General features: G+C 38.9%; 1 protein-coding gene across 1 annotated transcript in view; it reads left to right on the top strand.

Annotated features, from left to right (window-relative positions):
- ACOX3 (acyl-CoA oxidase 3, pristanoyl) overlaps positions 1-11,821 on the top strand; it is a 28,924-nt gene extending 17,103 nt beyond the window's left edge. Inside the window, exons 9-17 of the mRNA XM_010218377.2 lie at positions 296-418; positions 749-869; positions 1,358-1,477; positions 2,131-2,244; positions 3,661-3,776; positions 5,637-5,811; positions 6,326-6,393; positions 7,074-7,160; positions 11,236-11,821. Coding sequence (XP_010216679.2) covers positions 296-418; positions 749-869; positions 1,358-1,477; positions 2,131-2,244; positions 3,661-3,776; positions 5,637-5,811; positions 6,326-6,393; positions 7,074-7,160; positions 11,236-11,355 — 1,044 coding nt within the window. The 3' untranslated portion in view covers positions 11,356-11,821. The remainder of the gene's footprint in view (positions 1-295; positions 419-748; positions 870-1,357; positions 1,478-2,130; positions 2,245-3,660; positions 3,777-5,636; positions 5,812-6,325; positions 6,394-7,073; positions 7,161-11,235) is intronic.
- Positions 11,822-26,889: the final 15,068 nt, after the last annotated feature.

The following is a 26,889-nucleotide window of genomic DNA, read 5'->3' as shown; positions in this document are numbered from 1 at the left end:
GTTTAAAAGGACATTTACCACAAATTCACAAAATCTATGAACTGGAATAATGTAACTATAACTGACTTATAAAGTGGTTATACGTAAGAATAATTCTTTACAAACATAATTAAGTTAGCATCGTGATAAACTAGAGATTCTCTATTTGGACAAATTAGAAGGGAATGAGTTCGTTCAAAATTATAAGATAGTTATTGGAAAAAAAAATGTTTTCTGGAAATTTAAAGTTATTTATAATCTCGCATATAAGATTATATATCAATTTGCAAACAAAACTTCTTATTTTTAATTCCAGCAATGGCGCCTTCTTCCTTATCTGGCTGCTGCATATGCATTAGATTATTTCTCCAGATCCCTATTTGAGAACTTTATAGTATTTTATATAGGCTTATTGACAAAGGAAAGGAGTCAGAGACAGGTGAGATTTTTACACATTTCTTACTAACTGAGCTCTTATTACAATAAACTTGAAATAAACATGAAATTGTTGAATTGTACAGCAGTGTCACAGGAATGTGGGAAAAAACAACAAATGAATAAAGTGTGTGCTCGAAAGGTACCCAAATTAATTTTGATGTTACGTATGTTCCTCTTTTTACTAAAGAGTGCACAATGCTGTGCATTTAATTTGTATAAATCATCAGTACAGAGTAGTGCTTTGTGTAAAGCAGAAATATTCTTCTTTGCATGCTCACAAACTTACTTTATGTAAAACTTAGTGGTGACTAGAAGCTTGTTTTCCACAAAGGCTGATTTGGGACGTGAGATTCACGCCTTATCTGCTGCCAGCAAGCCGCTGTCTTCCTGGACTGCTCAGCAGGCGTCCCAGGAGTGCCGAGAAGCTTGTGGAGGACACGGCTACCTTGCCAGTAAGCTGCAGACTCACTTTATAAACTGCTCAAAAAGAGAATGTTTATATTCTTGTCTACCTCAACTTTTTTTTTGGCGGGGGGGAGGCACAGCATTTAGATTTTAGGGGTACTTTTAGAAAGGATTTTTTCTGCATCTCCTTTTTATGCAGATTTATTTTATACTTGTCACCACAAAAGGAACTAAACCCATGCAGTATCTGCACCAGCATTTGGGCAGAATAAGACTGTATGTGTGATTCAGTTTCAGTTCCAGAAATAAAAATGCAGATTTTTTAGGTGAAATTTGCCCTTCTGAGAGATCCACACTTTTATGAAATCTTCCCACTATATTCATTTTATCAAGTCAAATCATGAATTTACAAGCTTATCTTTTGGTAAGAATAGATGCCTTACTTAGATCTCTTACATTATTATCATAGTATAATAATTACCTTACCGTTCATTAATACATTGAAATATATTAAAATGTGCTTGTTCTTTTTAAGTGAATCGTCTGGGCGAAATTCGTAATGACAATGACCCAAACTGCACGTACGAAGGTGATAACAACGTCCTACTTCAGCAAACAAGCAACTACTTAATGAGCTGGATGAGTTGCATAAGAGGTCAGTTCTCATTCTGGAATCCTTTGCTGAACCCAACAGTGACTAGATAATGGAATTAGGAGGTAAAACAACTGATAGTCATTTAATCATTTTGTAGAGCATAAATAATGTGCTACAGAATCCATCACATGATACATTCACGAATACACAAATACTTGCTGCAAGAAATGTTCTTTCTCCAAGATCCCGTGGAAGCTAACTAGATGTTCTGCCATCCTTACTGGTGTTAATTATATCCTCAGAGAAGTGCCATTTAATCCAGTGGAGCTACTCCTAAAATCCTATTGAGTCTGGGTACCTTGTTCATTATGCTTCAGACCGTTCATATTGCCTAATTTAGTAGTAATTTCCATGTTTACATTTTGTCATTCTCTAGATAAATGATTGTGTGTAACATTTGTAGCAGTGATTTTCGCCAACATCCAGGACACTGCAACAGGAGTTGAATCTTGTGGTGCTTGTAGACAGTGATGTCAAGTTTTTCAGCACTTGTCCATTTTGTCCTCACTTGCTTGAGTAGGAGACAACAAACAAATAATTTGACCTATCAGAATCTGGCCTATCAAGTGCATGTCTGGGTTTGTAATAATTTTTTATTTCCAAATATTCTTATTTCTTTTCTCATCAAGCTTTTTTTTTTTTTCTTTTTTTAGAGAAAGTTCCTTTCGAGTCCCCTTTTGGAACAATAAACTTTTTGCAGAACTACCACCACATCCTTGGCCAGAAGTTCACAGCCGTTAGTGTTGAAGATTGCATGGACTCTTCAGGTACACTTTTGCTAATGTAGAACTGCTTCAAAAAACTTAAATTCCTGCCTGATACAGAGATTTAAGATTCATCCTGAACTACTTAATGGAGGCAAAACTAATGAAGTGAAGAGATAACAAAATAGAGACAGGGAACTGAGCAACAGTAAGTCTGTAAAACTGAAAGCATACCAGGAGAAGAAACGCTGCTTTAGTATATAGGGATGTATATGTAAGCTCTAAGTGTATAAGAACTTAGTATATAAGAGGTAATTGGGTTGCTTCCTGGAATTCAGTAACCACATTCATGCTCAAATATTTGCAAAAAAAAAAAAGCTGAACTTTGAGTAATGATCAGTCCTAAGTGAGATACAAGGTGAGGTAGTATGGTACATTACCATAATAGCTATGGGGGAAAATCTGAATAACTTTGCATACCCAAGTAAGAAAAATGCTAGTTCAAAATGACGGCATACTTTCTTCTTTGTTTTAAGTCTCCTGCTAGTGGAATCTATCAGACCACAAATAGCTAAACATGCTTTTTGTCCTCTTTTGTAAATCCTACTGAACCAGATCATAGTAGTAAAATATATGAATCTCTTTATTGCAGTGGTCTGTTAAAAGCTGAGCTCTTAAACTAGGTGCCTATACTCAGGCAGCATGTGAACACTCAGAATTGCATAAATAATATCCCTACATTAAATCTTAAGCTAAGGCACAGACAAGCAGGATTTTTACAAGATCTTTTAAGCTGTAGCACTTTTTCCCTTAGTAGTTCCAGACTGCTCTAAAAATATAACACACTTACAAAAAGCAGTAAATTCACCTGCAGTTACATTCATCCACCTTTGCTGTATTAGAAATCATCTGCTTGGCAGCATGTAGCATCATTTCAGAGTTGAGAAACTCTGAAAGAGTTGATGAGTCCCCAGATGTTGACTGTCTTCTGGTTTTGTTTTATTCTCAAAAGAGCCTCCAAACTTTGTATACTTAGGCCTTAAAATAGGAAAGAAAATACTATACAAAATTTTGAAGGTAATTGGAAAATATTTGGGTATAAACTGGGCTGTGGATACCTGCTGTTGTAGTCTGGGGTCATTTGGAACTAGTGTATGGTCAGAAGGATGTGTCTTCACTGAAAGTTGCAAGCTCACTATGCCTAACTGTTATTTACATGCAACTACATGCAAAGTTCCAGTGTTTTGGGTTACGACGGCTGCTTCGGATATCCACAGTTCTTTAAAGCATGTTTAGACCTAGGGATATTCATATATTGCAAGAAGGAATTCATATATTGCAAGAAGGATTTAAATTCCTCCTATTTGGGTGGGGTGGTACTGGTTCAAGGTGAAAACTGTCTTCTGCATGGCTATCACTCTGCTTTCTGTGACCAGGAAAGTCACAGAATGTTGAGGATTTTGGGTTTTTTTCCTACAGTTCCCTTAGCAGCATATAGATGGCTGGTTTGCTACCTGCTCCGAGAAAGCGATCTAAAGCTGAACAAGGAGAAGCAGGCTGGGCAAAGTGATTTTGAGGCAAGAAACAACTGTCAGGTAACACTTGTTCAGCTTTTTCATTTTATTTATGTGTGCTTTCATCCAAGTTTGCCAGATCCTGTTTGTTTTATCCCATTATGTCATGAAATATAATTTCCTCAAGCATAAAGCAGCAAATCATATAACTAATAAAATGTAATTCCTGTCCATGTGCATTGTATTAATCATGTGAGAAGGAGGACAGTTATGATCAACAGAGCTCTTCCAGGATAGTTCCCTTCAGAGAAGTACAGGCATGTGCTGGGTGGTGTGTGGAAGCTTGAAATCACAACTTTTGAAGACTATATGTACTACTATTAAATCTACTGCAGCATCTGATTATTACATCTCCATCTGCTCTTGTGGCCAAATACATACTGTAGGAAAGAATCTCGCTCTGGCAGGTAGGTAAACTCGATGACCTAATAGGTCTTTTCCATCACAATTTCTATAGTGCAAAGTACTCATGAAAGATACCAGACTGACAGCACTGGAACCTGAAAAGGAAACACTGACAATCTACAAATAACAGATTCACCAGTGAGCTTTAGCAACTACAAATGGCATAACTCCAAATTTCAGTTTGTATCTCCAAGCTCCCTAAACACTTCTATTACCTCCATGAGAAATGCTGGCTAGCATCCAAGAAAAGAACACTTGGCATTTGTCACTGAGGGGAGAGATCTGTTCCCTGAAGATGACCAATGTGGTTGATCCTATCTGCAAAACTCATTTAAAAACTGCAGGAAGGAGTATTGAACTCTGCACCAAGAAGGAGCCAGCCTGGCTTCAGGAGAGTATGGTCTGTGTAAAACCTCCAAGGAACCCTTTCTGGTGTTTGCCATAGAAGCAGCAGTAGAGACAGTCTTCTGTTCAAATTCAGGACAAAAATTGCCCTCTGGTTGCATGCAACATAAAAAGTACAAGAAATTTGAGCCTCATTGTCTGCCCACTGCTCAGCTCTTGGGAGTCTCATTCTAGGGCCAGCGTGTTAGAGAAGGTGATTTACTGAGGACTCACCTTGCTCCTCTGTTCAGGTGTGCTAAATTTAAAAGTTATTTAAGCACACAATTCCCATGGAGATAGCACTGAAATACCTTGGTCATTAGGTTTTCTTTCCTCCCTTCAATTTGAATTCAGAGAAGGGAGATTTTTTGCTATAAATGTCTCAAAAACATGTGAAAATGATTTGTAAGCAGTAGCTTAATAGTTTACACATATTTGGTATGAAATCTCTGGGGGCGAAGAAGCACTTTCTTCTTTCAAAGCACTTGGTTCTTTCAAAACACGTTGCAAGCCATTGTATTGAATCCAGTCATGCTTACATGGTCAGATTTATTTTTTTTATTAAAAGAATGGACTGCGATGAGTTCAGTAGGTTACTGAAACTCTTTAAAAATTTATTCCCTTTATAAAATTCTGTATAATATTAACTAAAATCTGAACCTACTTTTGTCATCTTATAGTTGTATGGTTTTACACTCATCCTACACTCATCAGACCATTTTTGCATGGACCCCTCTCTTATGTAGCTACGTGATCCCAGAGTCTGGCTGCAAGGTGTTGCCAAATTACACTGCTTATATTTTAAATCTGCCCTGTCTTAGGACAGGCGTGACTACCAAACTGAAACCCACGGGGAACCCAGGGGATTTTATTTCTACTTGGATGAAGCATTTTCCAAGTAAACTTTGCAAAGACCTTTTAGGAAGTTTTCTCTTAGTGTTTCATGTCAGGTTTTCCTTAAATCTTAAGCTATGTTATCACTAGATCTAAATGAACAAATCCCCACTGGCTTCACCAGAGCAATTCCATTTTGAGCTTGGTATTCACCTCTTGTATGTCGTTACTCAGTATCCTCCTTCTCTGTGCCCTAAGGTGTACTACTGTCGCTCATTAGCGATTGCTTTTATTGAGCAAACAGTCTTGCAAAGATACCATGACTACACCCATGATCCCAGCGTGCCATCTACTCTGCAGCCTGTGCTCAAGAATCTCAGTGCTCTGTATGGCCTCTGGTCTATAAGTAAGCATCTGGCTGTGCTCTACCAAGGTGAGATCAACTCCCTGCATACATTGTGCAAGTAATTTTATAAAACTCTTAATTTTAAAATTAGTTTTTTTTTCTTTTTTCCGCCAAGTATTGTCTCTTGGCAGGAGGAGAGAATCTTAACTAGGATTTACATTAGAGCATTTTTCTTACCACCTGTATAATGTAAAAAAGTCATTCTGGGCAGAATTTTCAGGATGAGGGATTTGGAAGTATGAAGCTATAAATTAACCCAAAATATTCACTCCTAGCTCAGAGAAGATGGAATGCTCACAAGCTTTGGTATGGTCCCGTACTTGCAGGAAACAACAGGGAATAAACAGGCAGATGCTGTAATGTAGTTTGTTCATGCAAAGAATTCTAAATGTCTTAGATTTAGAGTCAGCTCATTAATGAAAGAGAATCAAATTGCACAAGAACATTTAGTCATTTGAGTACTGAACTGATAAATTCCTTTGTAACAGTGTAACATCAGCTTGTTTATTTGTTTCCACTTTTTTTGTAAATATATTTGCAGGTGGCTATGTTTCAGGTGAACAAGCTGGAAGGTTTATTCAGAATGCTATTTTGGAACTTTGCCACAGGGTAAGCCATGAATATTGTTTGTTGGGGTAGGATAATAATATCTTAATATTAGAAAAAAGAAACATGTTAGTTATAGTGTTCTTCAAGGGATTATGAGGAGGTTATATTAATTGTTTCTAAATAATATTAAGGTTAATAACCCATTAACCCTGAATCTAGTCCTTTTTTTTTAATCAAACATTGAGAAAATATATGCCTTATAAAATGATGCTATTTCATTTGTGGCCTTGCAATTTTTGTTGGAAAGCTAGCCAAATACTTGAGATCACTAATGCAGTTCTGCTTATTTAATTATGTTATTAGTTCATGATTTCTTTTTTCTGAACACAAAAGCTTTTCATATTGGATCATATTTTGCACAGGTAAGATAAATTTTCAAAGAGGTTATGTTTTTAGAGTTCTTACATTTGTTTTAATGTCATAAACAGTGCCAACTTAGTTAAAATGTGTCTTCAAACACATTGTGTGGGTAATGAAGGAAAGCATTTAAAATGCAATTTCTTTTTGGTAATTATCTTGGGAGAAAAAGAGAGCAAAATAAAGCTGGTTTCCTTGCAGAGGTTTTCTTTTAAGTTACCACTGGCTAGTAGTTTATGGAAGTAATTTAATGCTGCTCTGGAGTACACAGATAGCCATAGATACCTACAAAAGTTGGGAAATATATGTCTTTTTTTTAACAGTTGAAAGATGATGCCGTTGCTTTGGTTGATGTCTTTGCTCCTCCTGACTTTATTCTCAACTCTCCCATTGGCAAAGCTAACGGAGAGGTAATAAAACCTATTTTAATATTTATAAATCTAATCATCTTGAAAAAGACTGTTTTTGTAAATGGGCATAACATATTCAAGACAATTTATAGATAGGAGAGAAAGTACCTGTTTAGCCTGGAGAAATGATGACTGAGAGGGGATCTTATCACTGTGTACAAGTTTCTGAAGGGAAGGTGGGACCAAAGTCTCCTGAGTGGTGCCCGGTGACAGGACAAGAGACAGTGGACACAAACTGAAACACAGGAATTTCCATCTGAATATGCAGAAAAAACTTATTTACAGTGACAGTGACAGGGCACTGGAACAAGTTCCCCAGAAAGGTTGTGGAGTCTCCTCCTCTGCAGATCCTCAAAACCTACCTGGTCCTGTGCAACATGTTCTAGATGTCCCTGATTGAGTGGGAGGGTTGGACTAGAAGACGTGGGGTTCCTCCCAGCCTCAACCATTCTGTGATTCAGTGATTCTGTTCTGAAAAAAATTAGTATTAGCCCTTCATCTAACAATCTTTAAGTATTTAAAAATCTTGTTAGTCAAAGCTCCTAGAAAGCCTTTGATATAAGCACATGTCATGATACATGTTTCACAGCCGAGGAAGCATAAGCCCTCACCTTAGGATTGCTAGGACTGTAAAATGTATGCATCGATTATCACAAATGAAGCAATGAAAAATGCTTTAGGAAACACTGATTTTGTTTACTTCATTAGTGACAGATTCACAGAAGTCAGCATTTTTTTCTCACTCTTGCACCTCTACTCTGTTTTGATTCCTGTCATGAAATATCTTCTTACTCTAACTGAATCAAGCAGTGTAGAATAGTTTGGGTCTATTACTAACTAGTGCAACAGCATTATTCTGTAGATGCTAATTTAATCCTAGTCTTACTCTAGGAACATCTCTGCTAGGCAAAAAATGCAGAGTCACCTACCTCCCCTTTCAAGTGTCATTTCACGCATGCAATGAAGTACAAGCTCTGTACATAAATCACGTGGGCTTGATGACACCTTTCTCAGAAAGGTGTCCCAGATTCTACTTGGAAATTCTCTTCAAAAACTAGAGAGAGAGACCCCAGAGAACCTAATAAAGATGTGAAAGATTCTGTTTTGTCAGTACCTCTCCTTGCTTTAATATGTAATTCATCTCTGTTATGATTCAAGGACATTCTTTTGTACAGTCTGAATTACACAAAGCAAAAATCGCATCAAGAGCATGAGAATAGCCATGGATCACTTAATACTCTGTTACAAACAATAGCTAATCACAGAAGGAAAACACTGTACAAAACAGATAACAATTTATTCTTTCCCCCGTGTCTCAGCTTCTGACAGTTGTTGAGGTTTCTCAAGCTGTCATCTTTTTTAATAGCCACCAGTGTATCTACTCTTAATTAGCTTTTCTTCATTCCTCTGATAAACCATGTTGTCCTTTGTATCCTTCCTAGTTCTACCATATACTTTCAGAGGTGTCAAAATCATGCAGCAGGAATCAGGATGTGAGTGCACCATGGACCTGGCTGTTCACAGTTATTGTTTCTCTCTGCTTTTTTAACATTTTTAAGGGCTATATTTCATTCCAAAGCCTCAGTGAGCCCAAATTCCTGCTTAGTGGCCAACTCCAGTCCACAGGGCCAAACTGTGGGATAACTATTATGTAGAGAGACTAGCAGTAGATAGTAGTTTTGTTTGGTATGGACAGACCCTGTAGCAAATCACTGCAGCATGGGGAGCCCACCAGGAAGTTTGGTAGGACGGCTGAGTCAAGCACACTCAATATCCTGGTGTCTGTGTCTTGCTGCCTAAAATTATATGTTGTTTCCGTGGTGATCAAGTGATACTAAAGGCAGCACAAACGTTTCCAAACGTTTCCTAACAAAATGCATATTTCAGGAACACTGTACCTACAAATCAAGAATGGAGGGTTAGCACATCTCAAACCATCGCAACAGGACGATCACGGTCGTCACTGGGAGTTTTGTTTCCCTTTCTGTAGTTTTTTTGAGGATTCAAATAACAAAAAAGGCTGTGGAGAAAAAAGTTTCAGAAATGACGTGGGGAGAAGGAATATCATCTATAACAACATCTGTAATGGCCAAAAGCCCATTTTCTCCCCATATTCTGTTTCTAACAGGGAATATTAATGGATACTAGGAGCAAGTCTGCAAGATACGTGGCATGTATACAGCGATCTTTCTTAGAATACTTTCTAGCAATCAGCTTGTGATTATTTATCAGTAACTGATAAAGCTGTCATGCAATGGATTTAGCTAGTCATTCAGAGGATATGCTCTGTGAATTCCAGCAAAAGATTTGGGTTGATTTCTAATATAAACATAGTAGCCATGGAGACTTATTTAATTCATTAATATTAGGAATTTAGAACTGATAGACTTCCAAATCCATCACTGAAATCAGTACAATCAGCTTAATTTTCTTAAGAACTTTGAAAACATCAGATAACCAATTTCACCTGTAGCTATACAGACCTTGAATAGCGTGCATCTTATGCAGATAGGAATCTCAACATTACTGACTTCCTTGCCTGCTAAGGACTTGTGAAGTTTTGTGTAGTATCTTAAGAGTCAAATTTAAACATATCTGGAGAAAGTAAGTTTGAGCAGTGATATCCAATCCATGTTCTGTAGGATTCAGGCAAGTTTTGGAAACTGCCTCTCAGTCCATAGTTTTCAACTTGTGTAAATGCTTTTGGCTGAAATTTGAAAAAGGCTGCCAGTCACTCACTCAAAGAAAGCACTTAATAAAGCTGCCTGTCTCCTAACTCCCATATTTATTTCTCTATTTGTTGCTATCTGTGAAGTTTATCAAATACTGTAGCATTAACACTTGCATATGGATAACTTTCTAATTACATGTATAAATTTTTCATTGGCTTTCCCATAGTTGTAATCCTGTGGTTATTTTTAGTCTCATACTTTCTTCTCCATTTCACACATCTTATTCATTAATGAATTATTAGATTGGATAGATTGAATTATAGTTTGTGTTTCATAGGAAAACAATGGTAAAATTTTAGTACAAATTATGATGTGCTATAGAATAGGTTATACAAGCATAATAGGCAAATTAATTTAATTCAGGATAATCCATGTTGTGCTGCAGTATGGTGGCTTGGGCTTAAAGCCACAGATCCCTAACTGGATCAGGAGAAAAGTTTCCAAGTTTGTAATAGGCAGCTTTAAGCCCTGAATAAAACTTCAGATTCTTAACAAACTTTAATGTTCTGGGCATCATTTCCTCAAGGAAGCTTTGACAATCCCAGTTTAAGTATGTAAAGTTTTCATTAAATTTATTTCAAGATTAGCTTTAAAAGTTGTGAGGCAATATTAAACCAAACCTGGAATGGATTAAATAGTATCAGTAAGCTCTAGCCCAAATGCATGAGGTGCAAATATATTCAAAGAATGTATTTTTAAATTTATTTAAATCATCACAAATACTATAGGGATAGGCCTTTTTTGATGTCAGTGAAAGTCTTTTCATTTTACATCGCTGACTGCTTTTATACTGTATCATTCTGTACTCATACTTACTGCTGCAGATACGGCCCTCCTCCTATTTCTATAATCCTATTTATCCCTCATAAAATTGCTGACGAATTCACAACCTGCTTATGAGAGAGGAATTTCTTATACTCAGACTAAACAGATCCTATCTGGGAGAGAAGGGATGTTACTTGCTACAAGTGTGAGCACTTTCAGATACAGTCTTCAGGTGTGGACAGTGTGGACATTAGCTTAATTCAGCCCTGGCTTCTAAATTTTTACCTTTGATAATACAACTGCTGTCAAATTGAAAACAACATAATGTGAAAAAAAACAAAGGTAACTGTTATTATGCCAAGATGGTTTAAACAATTTACACAGATAATCAGATGTTTATACTGGTTTGAAGATTTATCCCTTGTCTTTGTTTGATTCTAGCTCATACCTAATCAGCACATTTGTTACCTAGATTTTCAATCCTAATCCCATTTAAACTAAGTATTTATTGAATAATATAAGATTGCAGAAATTTTCCTGTTTTTATTTTATGTAGAAATTAATCCTTTTTTTTTCAGTTATATAAAAATATGTGGGCCGAGATCCTTCAAGGAAGCAAAGCTCTGAACAGACCTTCATGGTGGGCAGAATTTTGTACTAATAAACCTGTTATAGGCAGATTGAGGTCAAGATTATAAGTGGAACAGTTTGCAAGAGGCCAGACGGGGCTGAGATGGATACCATATTTCACAGCATCACAAGATTTCAAACATCAGGAGGAAATAAGAGCATATGTCAAACATTGAAAATGAAAGAGATTTTCATATAGAGGTGTAAAATCTTAAAATAACTTTGAAATCAAGTCCAACTTGAATTGTACATATCCTTGTAAATCAAGTTAATTGAAAATGAGTGATTTATACATTTTTTTAAAAAAGTATTGTAATGCAAACTTGAAAGTCTTATATTTTTTTCCTGTTAGCCATAATGCTTTCAGTACTGCAAAATGGGTAATAAGTCTGGAATAAGTCAACATACACCTACTTTTTTAGATCACTATATACGCAAATGAATTGTTAAAAATATTGTATTGTAAGAACATGTAACTGTGTTGATATTGAACATACCATAGTTTCTCTCTGTCATCTCTATTAACTGGCAAATATTTTTCTTTTTAAAAGAAAAAGACCCTAACAGAAGGCTTTGAAAATTCAAAATCGTTAACGCTTTAATGTGAAAAAGTCATTTTTCTTTGTTGTTTCTGTGAACTGTTAAATCCTGTTTTCCTGCTTCCCTTCTGTTGTGAGCAAGCTTATCAAATCAGAGAAATTATTTTGTAAATTGACCAATATCTATGGCTTCATCTTGTGTTGTTACAATAAATGCATATTCCACATTGACTTCCACTTTAGCAGAATCAGACCCTTGCCCTTCAGAATTTTTAAAATTTCACAAATAGTTTCAATGTCAGTATATAAAAGTTTGAACGTCTTTACACACCACCACCTTGTGATAGGGTAGTTCTGTGGAGGCTTCCATGGTTCCATCTAAATTTGACAGAGCTCAGGAGACTTTTCATTGAAGAAGAAACCATTACAAGGCCAATATTAAGAAGATTTCTTACTGTTCCTCAAGGTAAATTAGCATACAGAACATTTTTAAGTTTTAGTTTTCATTTTTAAGAGCAGTACAAGGTTAATTAAGCTGTCGATCACCACACTTAAGTAATAAATAAATGTTTACATCTCCACTGGAAAAATGGATAGAAATATCTTGTTAAGCTTTACCTGTATTTTTTTTCTGAACTTCATTTTCTTTGTCCAGAGGTTTGTCAGTGTTTCCAGTGTTTCTTCCAGTATTTTTTTCTTCTTTTCTAATGCAGTATCATAAGTCAAAATGACCCAGTAGAAATCTCTATCTAGCTATTGAACTATACAAAAAAGTCAAAATTTTAGCCAGATTTGCTAAAAAACAAATCAGTATTTACTAAGATTTTATTTTCTTTGCATTGTTTTTGCCACTTTTAAGAATGTCCAATAGGTGGCATCATCCCGTGGAAAAAGCTAGATCAATATAGCTGTCCTTACAGACTATAGAATCATACAGCCATTTGATTATCTGTTTATCCATCCACAGAGAATCCCACAAGTGAGGATTTGTAATTTGTATTTGCCCCCCCCCCTTTTTTTTTTTGCAAATATGAAGGAAAAACACAGGTTATTTCCAGTACCCAGTGTGAACACCATGATCTGTGTGTCAATAAAATGGAAATATGGGGAAAACAAAGCCCCACTACTCAAATGCAGAGACCAGTGGCGCTGATCAGCTGCTCCACATTCTGCACCATCAACTCTCAGCAGCAGCATTTCACCTCATCTTACAAGCTTGCGATTTCACTGGCACCTCTGAGTCTTTCCTAAGTGATCATTTTTACTGTCTCTTGGGGAAGAAGTGATATAAAGTAGCACAGTTCTCTAGAAACAGACTGCTCATCTGTTTTTGAGGCCTTCTGCTGTTCTGGAGGGAAAAAAACAGCTGAGAAGTCACAGTAGAACAAAACCAAAAAGTCTGCAAGCCCCAAAGATACCCAGAAAACACATTACAGGAAAAACAGCCTTGTAGCACTTTTGTGGAGGTATATGCCTAAACTATTTCTGCTCCACTTATTTATTACTACTATTTTGTCCATGTCCAAGATCCCTGTTAAAAGCTGAGCCACCGCGTGCTGATGAGGATGCACAGCTCTCAGGAAGCTGTGGTGGTTGGCTGAAAAGCTTCAACCTTGGGCAGGAATGAACACTGGAGGGAGTGTATTGACAAGAACGTGATTTTGGGGAGGCAGAATAGGATAATCAGTAAAATGTTATGACTATAGATGCTAGTATGGGAAGTATGCAGGTTCTTCACAGAGCTTCCATTAAGCACATAACTTCATAAGAGTTTTGGATACCTACACAGTTAACAAATCATTAGACACCTGAACATTTTACTACAGTCCACATGACAAAGTGCCAAAGCTGAAGTATGTACAAGTGAACCGGGTCCACCGCAAGACTATGGGGAGTGACTCGTAATGTCCCACATCTCTGCCTCCCATGGGGACATGGTGGCTGTTCATCCAGGCTCTTTGCAAGCTCAGCACCAGGTGTTCCACAGCTGTTGCACTTTAGATGCTTCCAGCACAGACAGACTCATTCTGTGGGCCAGGTCACCTCTGCACTGGATAATCATCAAAGCCTTAATATTTTGGGTATGTATATTTGAATAATCTTTCTTTCCCTTTAATCAGTTATGGCTTTGAATTTCTGACCTGTATAATCAAGTGTTTTTTCCCCAAAATCAACTCTTAGACAAAGGTCCTAGAGATCTCCTGTACCCAGATTTTAAGAGCTTTTAAGAACTTGAGTTTGGAGGCAGTGTGGAGGGAGTGAAATGTAATGAAATTTGGCAGCTAATTCTCTGCTAAATCATAGGGTAATAATTCAACAACTACCACAAGATGTCATTACTATTTGCAGTTTGTTCCTTTACAGGACATTAAATAGAAGAGACCTCTGGCAGAACAGAAAAGTCACTTCCCACCCCAATGCCAAGTAATGTTGGATGTGTCATTTTAAGTTGGCTGGGAAGTTGGGTCAAAGGCTGTCAAATCCATTCAGACCAAAACCATCTGCCCATGGGAATCCATACATTCAGTTGCCATGTAAAGGCAGCCAAATCTATCACCGGGAAGTTGAATGTGTGTTGGCCTGGAGGAGCCGTGACCTACCTTTCCTGGTAACCCTGGTGGCTTCTCTCCTGGGCACTGCTGTTTTTCTTCCTGGCTTATTGTCAAACTACCTGTCTATCTGCTAAAGTTATTTCAGCCTGGTTTCCTCTGTGACTCAGTTAAATCCACAGAGCTCTTCTATATCAAAAATCCCTTGGTAGTATGGAAGATACGTGCATGAATCATTCCAGACCTCTTGTGGAAGCTGTGGTGTCAGGAGAAATTATTAGGGAACCAAAAGGAGATCCTACCATCTTTCGCAACAGCTGCAGTTCTGTGGATCTGGGCTTCCCATAGGTGCTGTTTCTCTACAGATAGACTCATGCTTCCCTCGTATTGCTGTAGCTCCAGGAGCCTTAGTAATTTCTGTTCTTTCCAGCTCTCATTAGCCTGAGATCAGAATAGGGCTCCAGACCATTTTAGCTTGGTTCACTGGCCTAAGGAGCAGCATAAGCAAAGGGGAGCTCCCTGCATGAGACACCATGTGATAGTGTAATCTGCGACAGACGGATCCAGTCAAGGCAAGGTCAGCCGTGATCGCAGCAGGCTGCCCAGAACAATGTTAGCAGCAACAGAAGCATAAAACGTCTCTTTTCCTCAAATAAAGGCCCAGGTTTATTAAAATGCAAGCAGAGCATTTCACATCATTTCCTTTCAGAGGCAGAAACAGTGATAAATGTAGTTTTTGCTGAGAACAACAATTCTGCTGGCTACCTTGCCTTTTTGTTTTCCAAAATTTTACAGTCTGCTGAGCCTTCTGACAGCATGACTCTCTCAGACAAAGTGCAGCCTCCACTGGGATTTTCTCCACTGCATTTGTCAAAGGATAGACCTAGGGTGGCTAGGACAATTTCCTGCAGCCTGACTGATGCAAAATTACACATTTTTACACTCTTTCCAAAATTATCACCATAAAAATAATTCTCAAAACAATTTCTTTTTTATTTCTAGAAAGTTTTTTTTTTTTGGCATGGGAACTATGGTAAACATTAGCATCAAGCAGCTGTTGAGACTTGCAGAAGACTCAAAAGTCACAGCTCAGTGTATAACGAACCTCACTCGCATCTATCCCTCTCTGGCGTGCCCTCCCCAGCTCATTCCTCCAACCTGTCTCTGCATTCAGAGCTTTGCTAAAAACTCAGTTTTGCCATTCAGGTCTTTTGTTGCCATCCAAGTCTTTTGTCTTGGCCTACCATCCCCAGTAGATATTTTGGGGTAGGTTGCACGTAAGAATGGAAAACAATTGCCTGAGCATGAGACCTCTTTTTACAGTGTAATATATATATATATATATTTCGTAAAATGTAAGAATCAAACAGAAATATATAGGCAGACATCATTCTCTATAACAAAGATATGAGCTGTGATGACAGTTGATACTGAGGCAAAAAGGCAAAAAGTATTCAACAAGTTGTTCTGCTCTGTATTTACACGCTTTCATCACACAGTGATGATGAACAACTTCCCAATCTGTTAGTAATCAAGGAGGGTGTTAGGCAGCTGTGCTCTGGTAAACACTATAAATTCAGCAGGGCCATATACCTTACAACAGACTACTGGAAAGAGTTGAGTAAGGAGGTCTTTGGCCTCCTGATGCTGCTTTCTGTTATGTTTAAGTGTATCAAAGAAATTCAGACACTAAGTCTTGCTAAATATTGTACCAATATTTTAAAAGAGACAAGAGGTGGTTCAATCACAAGTAAAATAATGGAAAAGCAGAACTATGACTGAACTAATAAAACAATGACCATATAGCAATATAATTAGTATCGAAAGGTTTAAAGAGAGTAGACCTTGTCAGACAAGCCTGATTTCGATTTTGGAGGAATTTACAGATATACTCAAACTGTGATGCTTAAACATAAATCATAAGCTGTGTGTATATTTATTTACCTCTAATTAATGTCACATGACACTCAATGTCACATGACACAGTGATCAAAAATTAGCATTCTGCATATCAGTAAAACACAAACTGGATTAAGAACTCGCTGACAAGATCCCAGAAAGTCATCAGTGAAGAAATCACTGAGTGTACTTTACAGCTGGTATTAAGGATAATCCTAGACCTGCCACTGCTTATTACTTTCATGAGTAAGCTGGAACTACAAAGCCATTCTTATTAAAATGTTCAGCTGGCATAGCACAAACTAGTGGAATAGCAAGTAAAGGGGAAAACAGGCTTTACATACAAAGCAGTCTGATACAGTTAGTAATTCTAGTGGTTAGTAAATTTTCTGGCAAACCTAATATGCAACAACTCCTCCAGAAATACAGACAAAAGAGATTTTGAGGCCTGAAAGTTGTGGTATTTGAGGTCAGAACTGAGCAGAGGTGAATCCCGTCCTCTCCCCTTGGGCCATTGTGCTCAACAACCTCTCTGCATCGGTGCACTTGGGAGGACAGGGTGTGATTTGTAACTTTTAAAGGTTGCAGGCCTGTCACAGGAAGGCTGAGATGCGAGATCCTTACCTTTACATGCTCTGAAAATTGTTTCTTGTCCAGCCGTAGTTTTAAAACAGCCAAAGGAAGACCCACAAAAATGCAGGCGTGCCTGCAGGAATGGAAACTGCTGTGGAAAATGGAGGTTTCTACAAATAATGCAAGGCAGTCAGGATGGAGTAGGCGACTCGGTGTGAGTTCTCCACATGCTGCAGCAACAAATGAGCTTCCCACAACCCCTGCAGAACATGCTTAAGGTAAGAGAGTAGTGTCTAAGAAAATTTCGTCTCTGCCTGTGCTGGCAGACCAGATTCCAGCCTCCCCTTTCCTTAGTGCAAAGATCAGTACAGGAGCAACAATCTTGACTTCAAAGCAGTACAAGAGTGTGGTACAGCAAGAAACTGGAAGAACTTAATCTGTTTAGCATGTCAAGGAGAAGATTAAAAGGCGATGTGATTACAATATTATCCGCCTCTCCAAAAGTGGAACAAAATGTTGAATGTCAAAATGAGTCTAATTTGTGTCCAATCACTGGGGAGAAATTTAAGGAAATGGTTTACTTTGAAGGCAAGTGCGTGCGTGTGCACACATTTCTTGGGATAGCCAAGCAATGCACCATGGTTTTGTTACATTCTGTACCAAGATTTTTTTAAAAAATCTTCTTTTCACAACAGCTGGTACCATCTGAACTGTCCTCCCAAATGTAATTCTCTGAATGTCTTTAAGTAATGATTGTTTTTAAGCCCACACAAACACTTGGCTTTTTCGATCTTTTTTATCAATGGTAGGAGTTTTAAGAGTTCAGAATTGAGCTATATTTCATTTGTGTGATAGGGGAGCCAGGAAAAACATTTCTCTTGGGGAGTATTCCCAGTTCTAAACTTATTTTGACACATTTTGGGTGGAATTTGGGTTCTTGTGCTTGTTTTGATCTCTTTACAAATTCTTATTGAAAGGATGTCTTCCAGCTTCAGTGAAACTGGATTCTGCTCCAATGCAAAGCTGTAGGTAAATCCCACAGCCAGAAGCAGTAGGCCGGGAGAACACAATTTTTCGCAAAGTATTTCTGTAGAAAACGTAGCTTTCCAACCCGAGTAAGGTACTGCCACCTGATTTTCCATGTGGTCATAAAAGGAAGGAAATGCACAAGCGTGAAAATTTTAGCTCTTTATCTACCAGGTTGTCAGTACCAGCAAGCTCAGAGATAGGTGCAACATTATGTAGCCATGTCATGGTTCCTCCTCCTCAGACTGCAGCCATGTTTTGGGGTTTCTCCTCATTGTACTCAAACTGTTAGACCATTTCTGCAGTAAGAGTTGGCCAGTTTGCAGCTCTGTTTCTGTTGCCTGAGTGCTCGTTGTGGGAGGATTCCATATGTAACCAGAGAATGATTTTCCTGTGTGTTAAGAAATACTCTTGGCTCTGAACTGTTTGAGTCATCTTTCTGTTTGCTTGACTTCTCCCATAATGATATTATCCAAAACTTGATTCACCAGCTAATCTCACAAGACAAAATTTTAAACAATTAAAGAAAATAATCATCTTTTCTCTGCTTTTTCATTTAACCTGGGAAAGCTCAGAGCTGAATAAGGGCCATGCTGTATTTTGCTGCAGTTGAGTTTAGAGACCAAAAACTTACACAAAAAGGTACCTTCCTTAGATGTATGATTTACATCATCAGTTATTGTGCTTTTTAAATCGTGAGGGAATTTTATTTCCTTGTTTTTCTTTGTACGCTGCAGTAGCATCATCATTACTGACAAGATGTGTCTTTCCACTTCTCAGAACCACCAGGTCACCTCTGACTGACCCAAAAGTTTCCTCACATGTATTTGAATTCCCAATCAGGTATGCGGTAACATCTCAAGAAAACTATCTGGATATCCCATAGAGACTTATTTGTAGATATAAGTCATAAGACTTGAGATGACTCAAGATGCCAGCTGGTCAAAATCTTATTCTTCAAGAAAAGATAAACCATGCGTATGTTAGTCCTTAAAATCAGACATTTCTCGAATCTCAGTTTCAATGTTAAATTTTAATTAACTTGCTGGACCAGGCAAACATGGCTATTACTCTAGATATCTAGTGTTTTTTAATCTTGTGTTTTTATAGAATTCTTGGTGAAGAGCAAGGAGGATTTCTATAATGCTTAGGAGTAGAAATCGTAAGCCAGGATCCCACTGTAAGTAAGTTTGTAAGTCCTCACAAACATATAGCCCCTTCTTTCCAAAATCATGCAATTTAAATAAAAGAAAATAAATAACATAGCATGAAGAAATGAATCTGTGGTTGAGGGAGTGCTGAATAGCACTGTGTGCAGCAATTGCAATGTTCCAATGGACACTGGAACGTCATTAATCTGCTTCAGTCAATATTTCAGGAACACAAAATAAGTGGAGTTTAAAGGAGAGATGTGTAAGAAGACAGCAGGAGCTGGAGTAAACATGTTGTCCATGAATAAGAGATTTCAGAACTGGTCAGGTTATGAGATTGAAGATTGAGGGTATATAAAGATCCTGGAAGGACACAGAGAGCCAGGCAAGGCCCTGCAGTAAAACCATGTGCAAATAATATTTCTTGTTCCACATGGAGACACAAAGCAACAGAAATGGAGATAGTGGATACATTAAAGACTGAGAGATGTTCACTGTATGAGAAAGTCAAACACTTTGCAGAAAACTTCAAAATTTACTGATAGCTTGGACATAAGGATTAAATCATGGACTGAGTAGCAATAAGTTTTCATCCATAGCAAAAAATCTCGCTTTAAAACACTACTTTTAGCAATTACCTCTGTGGCATTCTTTCAGTATTTTTTGCTTCCATATGTATCTAGGCAACACCTGGAACAATATTATTGTCTAACAACAGCTAAAAATTCACTGTTTCATTTCAACATGTTGCAACACTTTCATTTGAAGGATACAGATTTCATACACACACCCACACACGGTTATTTACAAAACTCAATCCATGTATGTGAGTCCAGATGCAAAAGTAAACAATTCTGATGTACTTGTCCTGTAATATAAAAATGGGTTAGTTGATTAATTTTCCATTTGGTTGCTATTTCTTTTTCTTTTTCTTTTTTTTTCCAAAATTCAACTAGAGGTAAATGTTTAAAGTTAAGACATAAACTTTTGAATCAGATATTTTAAACAAGAAATAAAATATTATCATAGTAATCAGCTCTTTAATAAACTATTATTAAAGGCAAAGTTATCATTAGAAGCTATTTAGGATATGGTATATTACTGTATTACCTAGAACTATTGTGAAGGTAGATAAGATGGTTATCTCAAGAAATACTTTGTAAAAAGATGGGAGAGGGCATTTTTTATTACATGGCTTACTGAAGCATATTGCTACCATTCAAGAATAGCAGCAAAACTGCAGGCATATTTTATATTTTAATTTTGTGAGGAAGTTTTGGGTAATTTGATTTGTCTAATGAAGTTGCAGTATACTTTTGAGTAATCAAGACATGCAGCGGATCACTGTTACTTTAACAAACACATCCTATGAAAGATATTGTAGTTTTAATTACATCAAGATGTTTAGACTCAGAAACAAGTTGTTTCATTTTAATTAAAAATCAGAGCTAATCTAATAGCAGTGGTATGTTGCATAGCCCAGGGAGAGCGTTTGTTGTTCTGTTGTTGCTATGAGAGTATTCAGAACTATATAGTGTGGATTAACATATAGTTATGTAAATTCTGAGCACTTTTAAATGTTTGTTTTCGTGCACACTGCATTTCGATGCCTACATCCTCTCTAATTGCTTAAGCACGTTTTCAGTGTGCTTGAAACGACCGCCTTGCACTGTCCCCACACTGCCAAGGTGGGCTCCGTCTCCGGCCCTTCCGTACTTGGCCGGGTAGGAATTTCCCTGCACAAAGCACGTGCTCGAGCTCTGCCCTGCCTCACACAAGGTGCAGTGATGGTGAGCGGCCAAGCAGGGCAACGTGTCAGCCCCCCAGAAACACTGAATATTCTGCAGTCAGGGCTCTTGGCCATCGCTTTGCGGCACTGTTGCGAAGGGCGATATGAAAGAAGCAGCACCCAGTACCAACCCCTACGCGCTGGTGCAGCAAGGAGCAGATCCGTGCGTGGTGGGCAGCGGGGTACGGGGTATCTTTCCCATCTGAGAGGAGGACACCAGAAGAACAGCTCTATCAAAGCGTCACCTTGTTCTCCTCCAGTGTGTTCTTGGCTCGCATTCAGGCTGCTTCTCCTGTCCGATACGGCTGGTCTAGCAGTTTGGGAAGCATCTTGTTTCTTTGTCCTCTGACTTTATAAAAGAAGTGGGTGTGTGGGAGTAGATCTGGCTAAAAATCACTTCTATGTGCTAAATGTGAGCACAGATTTTGGAAGAACCCGAGCGGGTGCACTAAGAACACACATGCGCTTCGCCTCTTGGCAGCCACTTTAAAGCATAAGGCACAGCCTGAAACCAGGTTCTTCTGCAAGGTGGTTTGACTGCACCTGCCCAGCCCCAGCGGTCTCGCCGATAGCAGCATCTGTGCAGGCACAGACCGAAACATCTGTACATCACCCTGCAAAAGCAGCTTACCAAATGTTACCAAATTACCAAAGCAGCAGAGGATTCAAGAGAAGGCCTTCTGTGGTGATGAAAGGAGAGAAAGAGGGCATGCTAAAAAATTGCCATATTAATATAACACACAGTAACCAGACGCATATTTATAACCACATTACAATGTTTACATAGCAATGTAATAAGCTGACTCAGCTGTTCTTTTCCTCCCACATTGTCAAATTTTACTTTATATTTGACTGTTTGGGTATTTTAGTTTTTCAGATACAGTATATTATACCCTATTTCTTTGTTGACTTCCCTGATTTCCCTTATGATATAAAGATACTTTAAAATGTTTAATGTCCCAAATATTGATAAACTGGTGTGTGTACCACTATTAAAACATCCTCCTCAACTTGAAATAAGGATTTACAGGCAGAATTCTTTTTCAGGGGCTCTGCTAAGTACAAGAGAAAAATCTCTGGGCATTTGAAAGCTAGCCAGTGCCGTTAAGAGCTGCCACTTTGCAAAACTAAGTAGTGTCCTCAAAGGACGTTATCTATCACCTCTCTTGAGAATGTTCCTATCTTCAGGAAACAGCATCACAGAAATCACTCTCCATCTGTCGCCAGTTGGCATCTTAGTCCCCACAGAGAAGCCAGAAGATGCCACTGAGGCTGAAAAGCAGGATCTCTGATCGGATGAAACTGCAGTCCAGCTTGGACTTTTACCATGTTTTTAAAAAGGTCTCAAAAGCCACAATTCCTGAGAAAATCAGTTGCAGAAAGGCTGTTAGATGGTCTTCTGGAAGCAATGTTCAAGAATCCTCCTCCTCCTTTGACGTTGACCTATTACTAGATCACAAGATCTCAAAAGCATTAGCTTTTGGTAAAATGTGGGCATGAGAGAATATCGTTCAACTTCACCATTTTCATGCCTCCATCTTTTCATGCACTTACCTTGTGACACTGCTTGGATCCGGCTTTAGGACAGAAAAGTAGATACAGTTCGTCTACAAAATGATGACGGGAACGTGGGGGTCCTACAGTGGTAGGGAGCCTGTGGTGCTGCACGGAGGATGTCTGGACATCCTTGCAGCGATTTGTGTCTTGGCATAGTGTAACACCCTGGTTTCCCAAACCAGAATTTGCAGTTTTTCCTCAGGAGGCCTCATTCTGGCCTATATGCAAAGCACGAGTTAAACTGCAGTCACCATCATGGTAACAGGGCTCCTCTGAACACTGCTACAGAGCAGGGAGACCGTCACTCCCCAGCCACCATCCAGAGACGAGAGCACATCACAGCGAATATAAATGACTCAAAGTCTTACCACACTTTATTTCCCTGAAAAACAGGTCCGCTCAACCTCTCAATTTCTTCCTCTCTGCTTCCTCTCTCACCCACAGACCTCCTCTCTTTCCATAGCACTCTCCCCATTTTCCCCATCTCTATCCTAATGCTCCTCTCCACAAACATCCATGCATGAAATTCACCTTAATCTTGCAGAGGTTATCTGAGTACCACTCTATTTTTCATGCAGCCAAAGCCAGTCCTACACTGAAAATCCACCTCTGACTAATGTGACTTTACAGCCACAGGCTGCTTCCCTTTGCTTCCTGTTTTGGGGATTTTGCCAGTGGTGCAATTTGCGTTGATGCCCTTCCCAGCTGCACTGCTCACATGCCTGCAATTTCGCATCAGCATTAAGCTTACCTGTCTGTGGCTTACCTTTTGGCCAGGGACTGGGTTTGACATGGTTTCCACAAGAGGCAGAGCTAAGAGTAACATCAGTCTGTAAGTGTAAGTGATGAAAGGCAACCTATGAAGAGAAGCTATTGCCATTTTCTTTCTCCATCCACTAAGTGCGAGTAGGGAGCCACGCTAAGGGTCCCTCTACAAGTACTGAATAGTTCTCAGCATATTACAGATCTTCCTCCTAATCAGCAGCTCAGCAGGCACCTTGGGCTGAAATGGTGTCCTGACGTTTGAAAATCTGAGCACCCCCATGTAACTAAGACATCCCTACTGAGTGGCAATGGGAGCATAACCATCACGAGAGGGTTTACTCAGTATCTTAAAGTAGCTGCTCACTTGGACTAAGAGTATATAAATTGATAGTTTCTATGGCAAGATTTTTTTTTTATCTAAGATAAAGGTCAAGCACATCTGGAAGACATAACAACTGTGTCCTATAGAGACTACATCAACTATCTTGCTGCCAAAATCTACTATAAACAGGCACAAAGGGCCAATCTGCTGATTTTCCCAGCTGTCATTGGTTTATTTAAGAGGCTAAGTCAGTTTTCAATTATCATTCTGTTAAGAAAAAAAGAGATGTATTGTGCAAGATCTCTGCAAAATTACCATTGCTGCAATCTACATTTACTTGAGTTTTGAAAAGCTTATTTTTTGTTGTACTGTTTATCTCTACAGACTGTATATATTTTTAAGTAGTCCCTAAAATCCTCTAGCCACTTCACAGAAGCAGATGAATCTATTTCTTTAAAAGAGTCATGGCAAGGATTTTGATTTAAAGGGGGCAAATGTTTGCTATATCAATCTAAACTGTCCAATTTATATTTTAAACCTGTCAGTATTCATTTTGACTTTAGCTTTGTAGTGCTAATTTAACTCACTGTAATGCACAGCACAAGCATGGGGGAAAGGTGCTAAAACACAGACATGAGAAATTGTGTGTATTATAAACATATATGTGCGGTTTTATATTTAGTTTAAATATATATATCCTAAACTAGAACGAGAGGGTGCTATCTTAGAGGAAAAAAAAAACACCTTTTTCAAAACAGCATTTCAAATCTGAGAAGATAAGGGGAATAAGAGAATGTGCTGGGTTTTGAGGCTTTTGGAGTCCCACCTCCTGTTGAACCTTGGCCACAGTGGAGGTGTCAGAGGAGAGCTCAGATCTGCAGCTCCCCAAGAAGGCAGCTCATCCCTCACGGTCCCAGGTCCCAGCTCCACCTGCACCAGCAAAGCCCTGAGGACAGGAATTTCTTTGACTTGCTCAGCTGAAGCCTCCGTGACTTCACACAGTTGTGTCACATCCTCAGTGAGGCTGCGGCTCCAGGGCCTTCTGCAGTTCTAAGTACTAGGAGCTTATCTTCACTAGACTGCATGTGTCTTGTGTTTAGGAGAAAATGTGGAACATTCTCAGTCTGATATTGTTTCATGGGTCTCATTATATCACCCATAAATCAACCATTGCTTGAGGATGTAAAAACTAGCAAAGGAGTATCAGCGTAGTCCAGAGAAGCATTTAAATGGATGGACTTGCAGCATCTGGCTTGAAAGGATAGGTGGGAGGAGAAGGAAAGCACTAGACACAGTATTGGTTTGTTGTTATTACTAGAATTAGAGCTACTGAGAAACTGTCATTGCAGCTCCATCTTCTGTCACTCGCAGTTTTTTGTCCTTGGAGGAAGGACACGGAGGAAACAGATTCAAAGCAGAAAAGAGGAGTCAGATTAATATTGACTTGCAATTTATTCCACTAGTTGAATTAAGAGATAATATGTGGTGGAAAACCATGGTGAGCTTGCTAGGTATTTACAGCACATCCCTGTGCAGTAGTTGTCTGAGCACTTACTTCCTCATGACCTCAACTAAATTTTAGGCTGCTTTCTCCTTAATTCCCTAACTCCGAGCATCATCTCTGGAGTCTTTGGTAAAGCAGAACAAACCGGCAAATCTTTTCATACTCTTACCCCCTAGTACAGACTAGGAAGAGTGAAACATTTGTGAAAATGATTAATCTGCTGTTTTATTTACACAGAATCTCTGCCCATCACCAGAGGTGGAGAATTATTAAATGTCTGCCTGATGACCTGAGTCACCAGTGATTTGTTTTCTCAGGAACAGTGCACTATGCAACACGATAAGGCCGGGAATCGGTTGCTTACAGGAGAAAGGGAAAGTCAGTCCCAGCACATGAAGGGAGAGGCTCTGGTGAATCAGTATGTTGGAGATGTCTGCAGCTTAAGAGCACAACCCAAAATTTACTTGGGACCTGTCTAAGCAGCAGATGCACATTAGTCAGCATCTATTAGCAATTTTTGCAAATGTACGTCTAGGCACTTCTAGAATTAACACGCTGCACTCCGCACAACTCCTTTATCCCCAAAAGGTGCTGAAACTGACAGTTCTGGGGAATTCTCAGGAATGGAAAATAATCCAAATAGGTTTTCCTGATAAATAACTCAGGACAGTAGGAAGACTTGGGCCGTGAAACTATACATTGAATACACTGGGGCACAGAGAGATGTGTAGGAGGCATGGAACACTTAATCTCAGATTTTTGCTCAGTAGACAGCATTTGAGTAAGGAAGTTCCTTGTGATCTGTGATATTTTAGCAAACTACCAGCTGAACAACTTCCCATGTAGACTTCTGCAATGATCTAGTGTCTGAAGCAGCCTCTCCTAGCCTCAGGCATCCTTCATAGAGCAATCATTTATACCACTATATGGTCATCTAGACAGTGGAGATGGAGATGGTCACCTAGAGAGCTTTTATATTCACTGAAGAGAAGCAAGCATAGCGAAGAGAACAGGCTCGTGTCACCTATTTCAGACATCTGTGCCAGGATGAGACATATGTCATTTCTCATTGCGCGCAAAGGCCCTAAAACACCAACAGGAGTGTTGATTCCCACCCGGGGGCTGTATGAAGTGAGATACCCGAAAGTCAACATCTGTGTGTCCCTGCGTCTGCTGCCTGAGGAACAACCCGGCACGTGGCTCCCAAATAACTCCAGTGAGACCCACAAGGAAGACTGTGAAGGATCTGAGGTAACGGCCTAGCAAACACCCACCTGCAGCGCATGTCCTCTGCAGCCTCGGTGCCGAAGAGATGGGAGGAGAGGATCATGGTAATGGAGGGAGATTCTTCTAGTTCTTTTGTTGAGCAAAAATAAGAGCATGAGCCAGAGAGAAAGAAAATAACAGCCTCCCAGGCTAGCTCGTTTTTTTCTGCGTACAAAGAAATAAAACTTTATCTGACAGCAAAGTACGGATTGTTGAGAAGGTGAGAGGAGGTATTTATTTCATCATGTCCTGTATTGGACACACCAATTAAACTTCAAGCGCTGTAAGACATGGCCTGTTTATCCAGATCTGCAACAAGAGGAAATAACCCTCCACCCCACTTAAAGTGTTGTGTTAAAAGCAAAAGGAATCAGCTCAAGATTCTGAATCCGACCAATACCAGCCAGTGAGCGGTGCCCGGCAGCCTCATACATCACCCCTCCATTGGGAAATTAAACAAGTTTGGGAAGATAATCAGCCGACAAACAACCATGCGGGCACCAACAGCTGGCAGTATTGGTTGGCACTGCTTAAGTTATTGCTAGGGAGGTGTAACTCGTAAATGGGTATCTAGGAAGGCAGAAAAAATAGGGAAAAAGAGTACTCCCGTCTTCACCCTAGACTGCAAAAATGAGCTGAGCAATAATTTTAAAAAATGAAGT

This window comes from Tinamus guttatus, unplaced genomic scaffold, assembly GCF_059628265.1.
Source record: "Tinamus guttatus ecotype Peru unplaced genomic scaffold, ASM5962826v1 Tinamus_guttatus_pri_ptg000052l, whole genome shotgun sequence".
Lineage (NCBI taxonomy): Eukaryota > Metazoa > Chordata > Aves > Tinamiformes > Tinamidae > Tinamus > Tinamus guttatus.
Note: the sequence above shows the minus strand (reverse complement) of the source record. Positions and strands in the feature narration are given on the sequence as shown.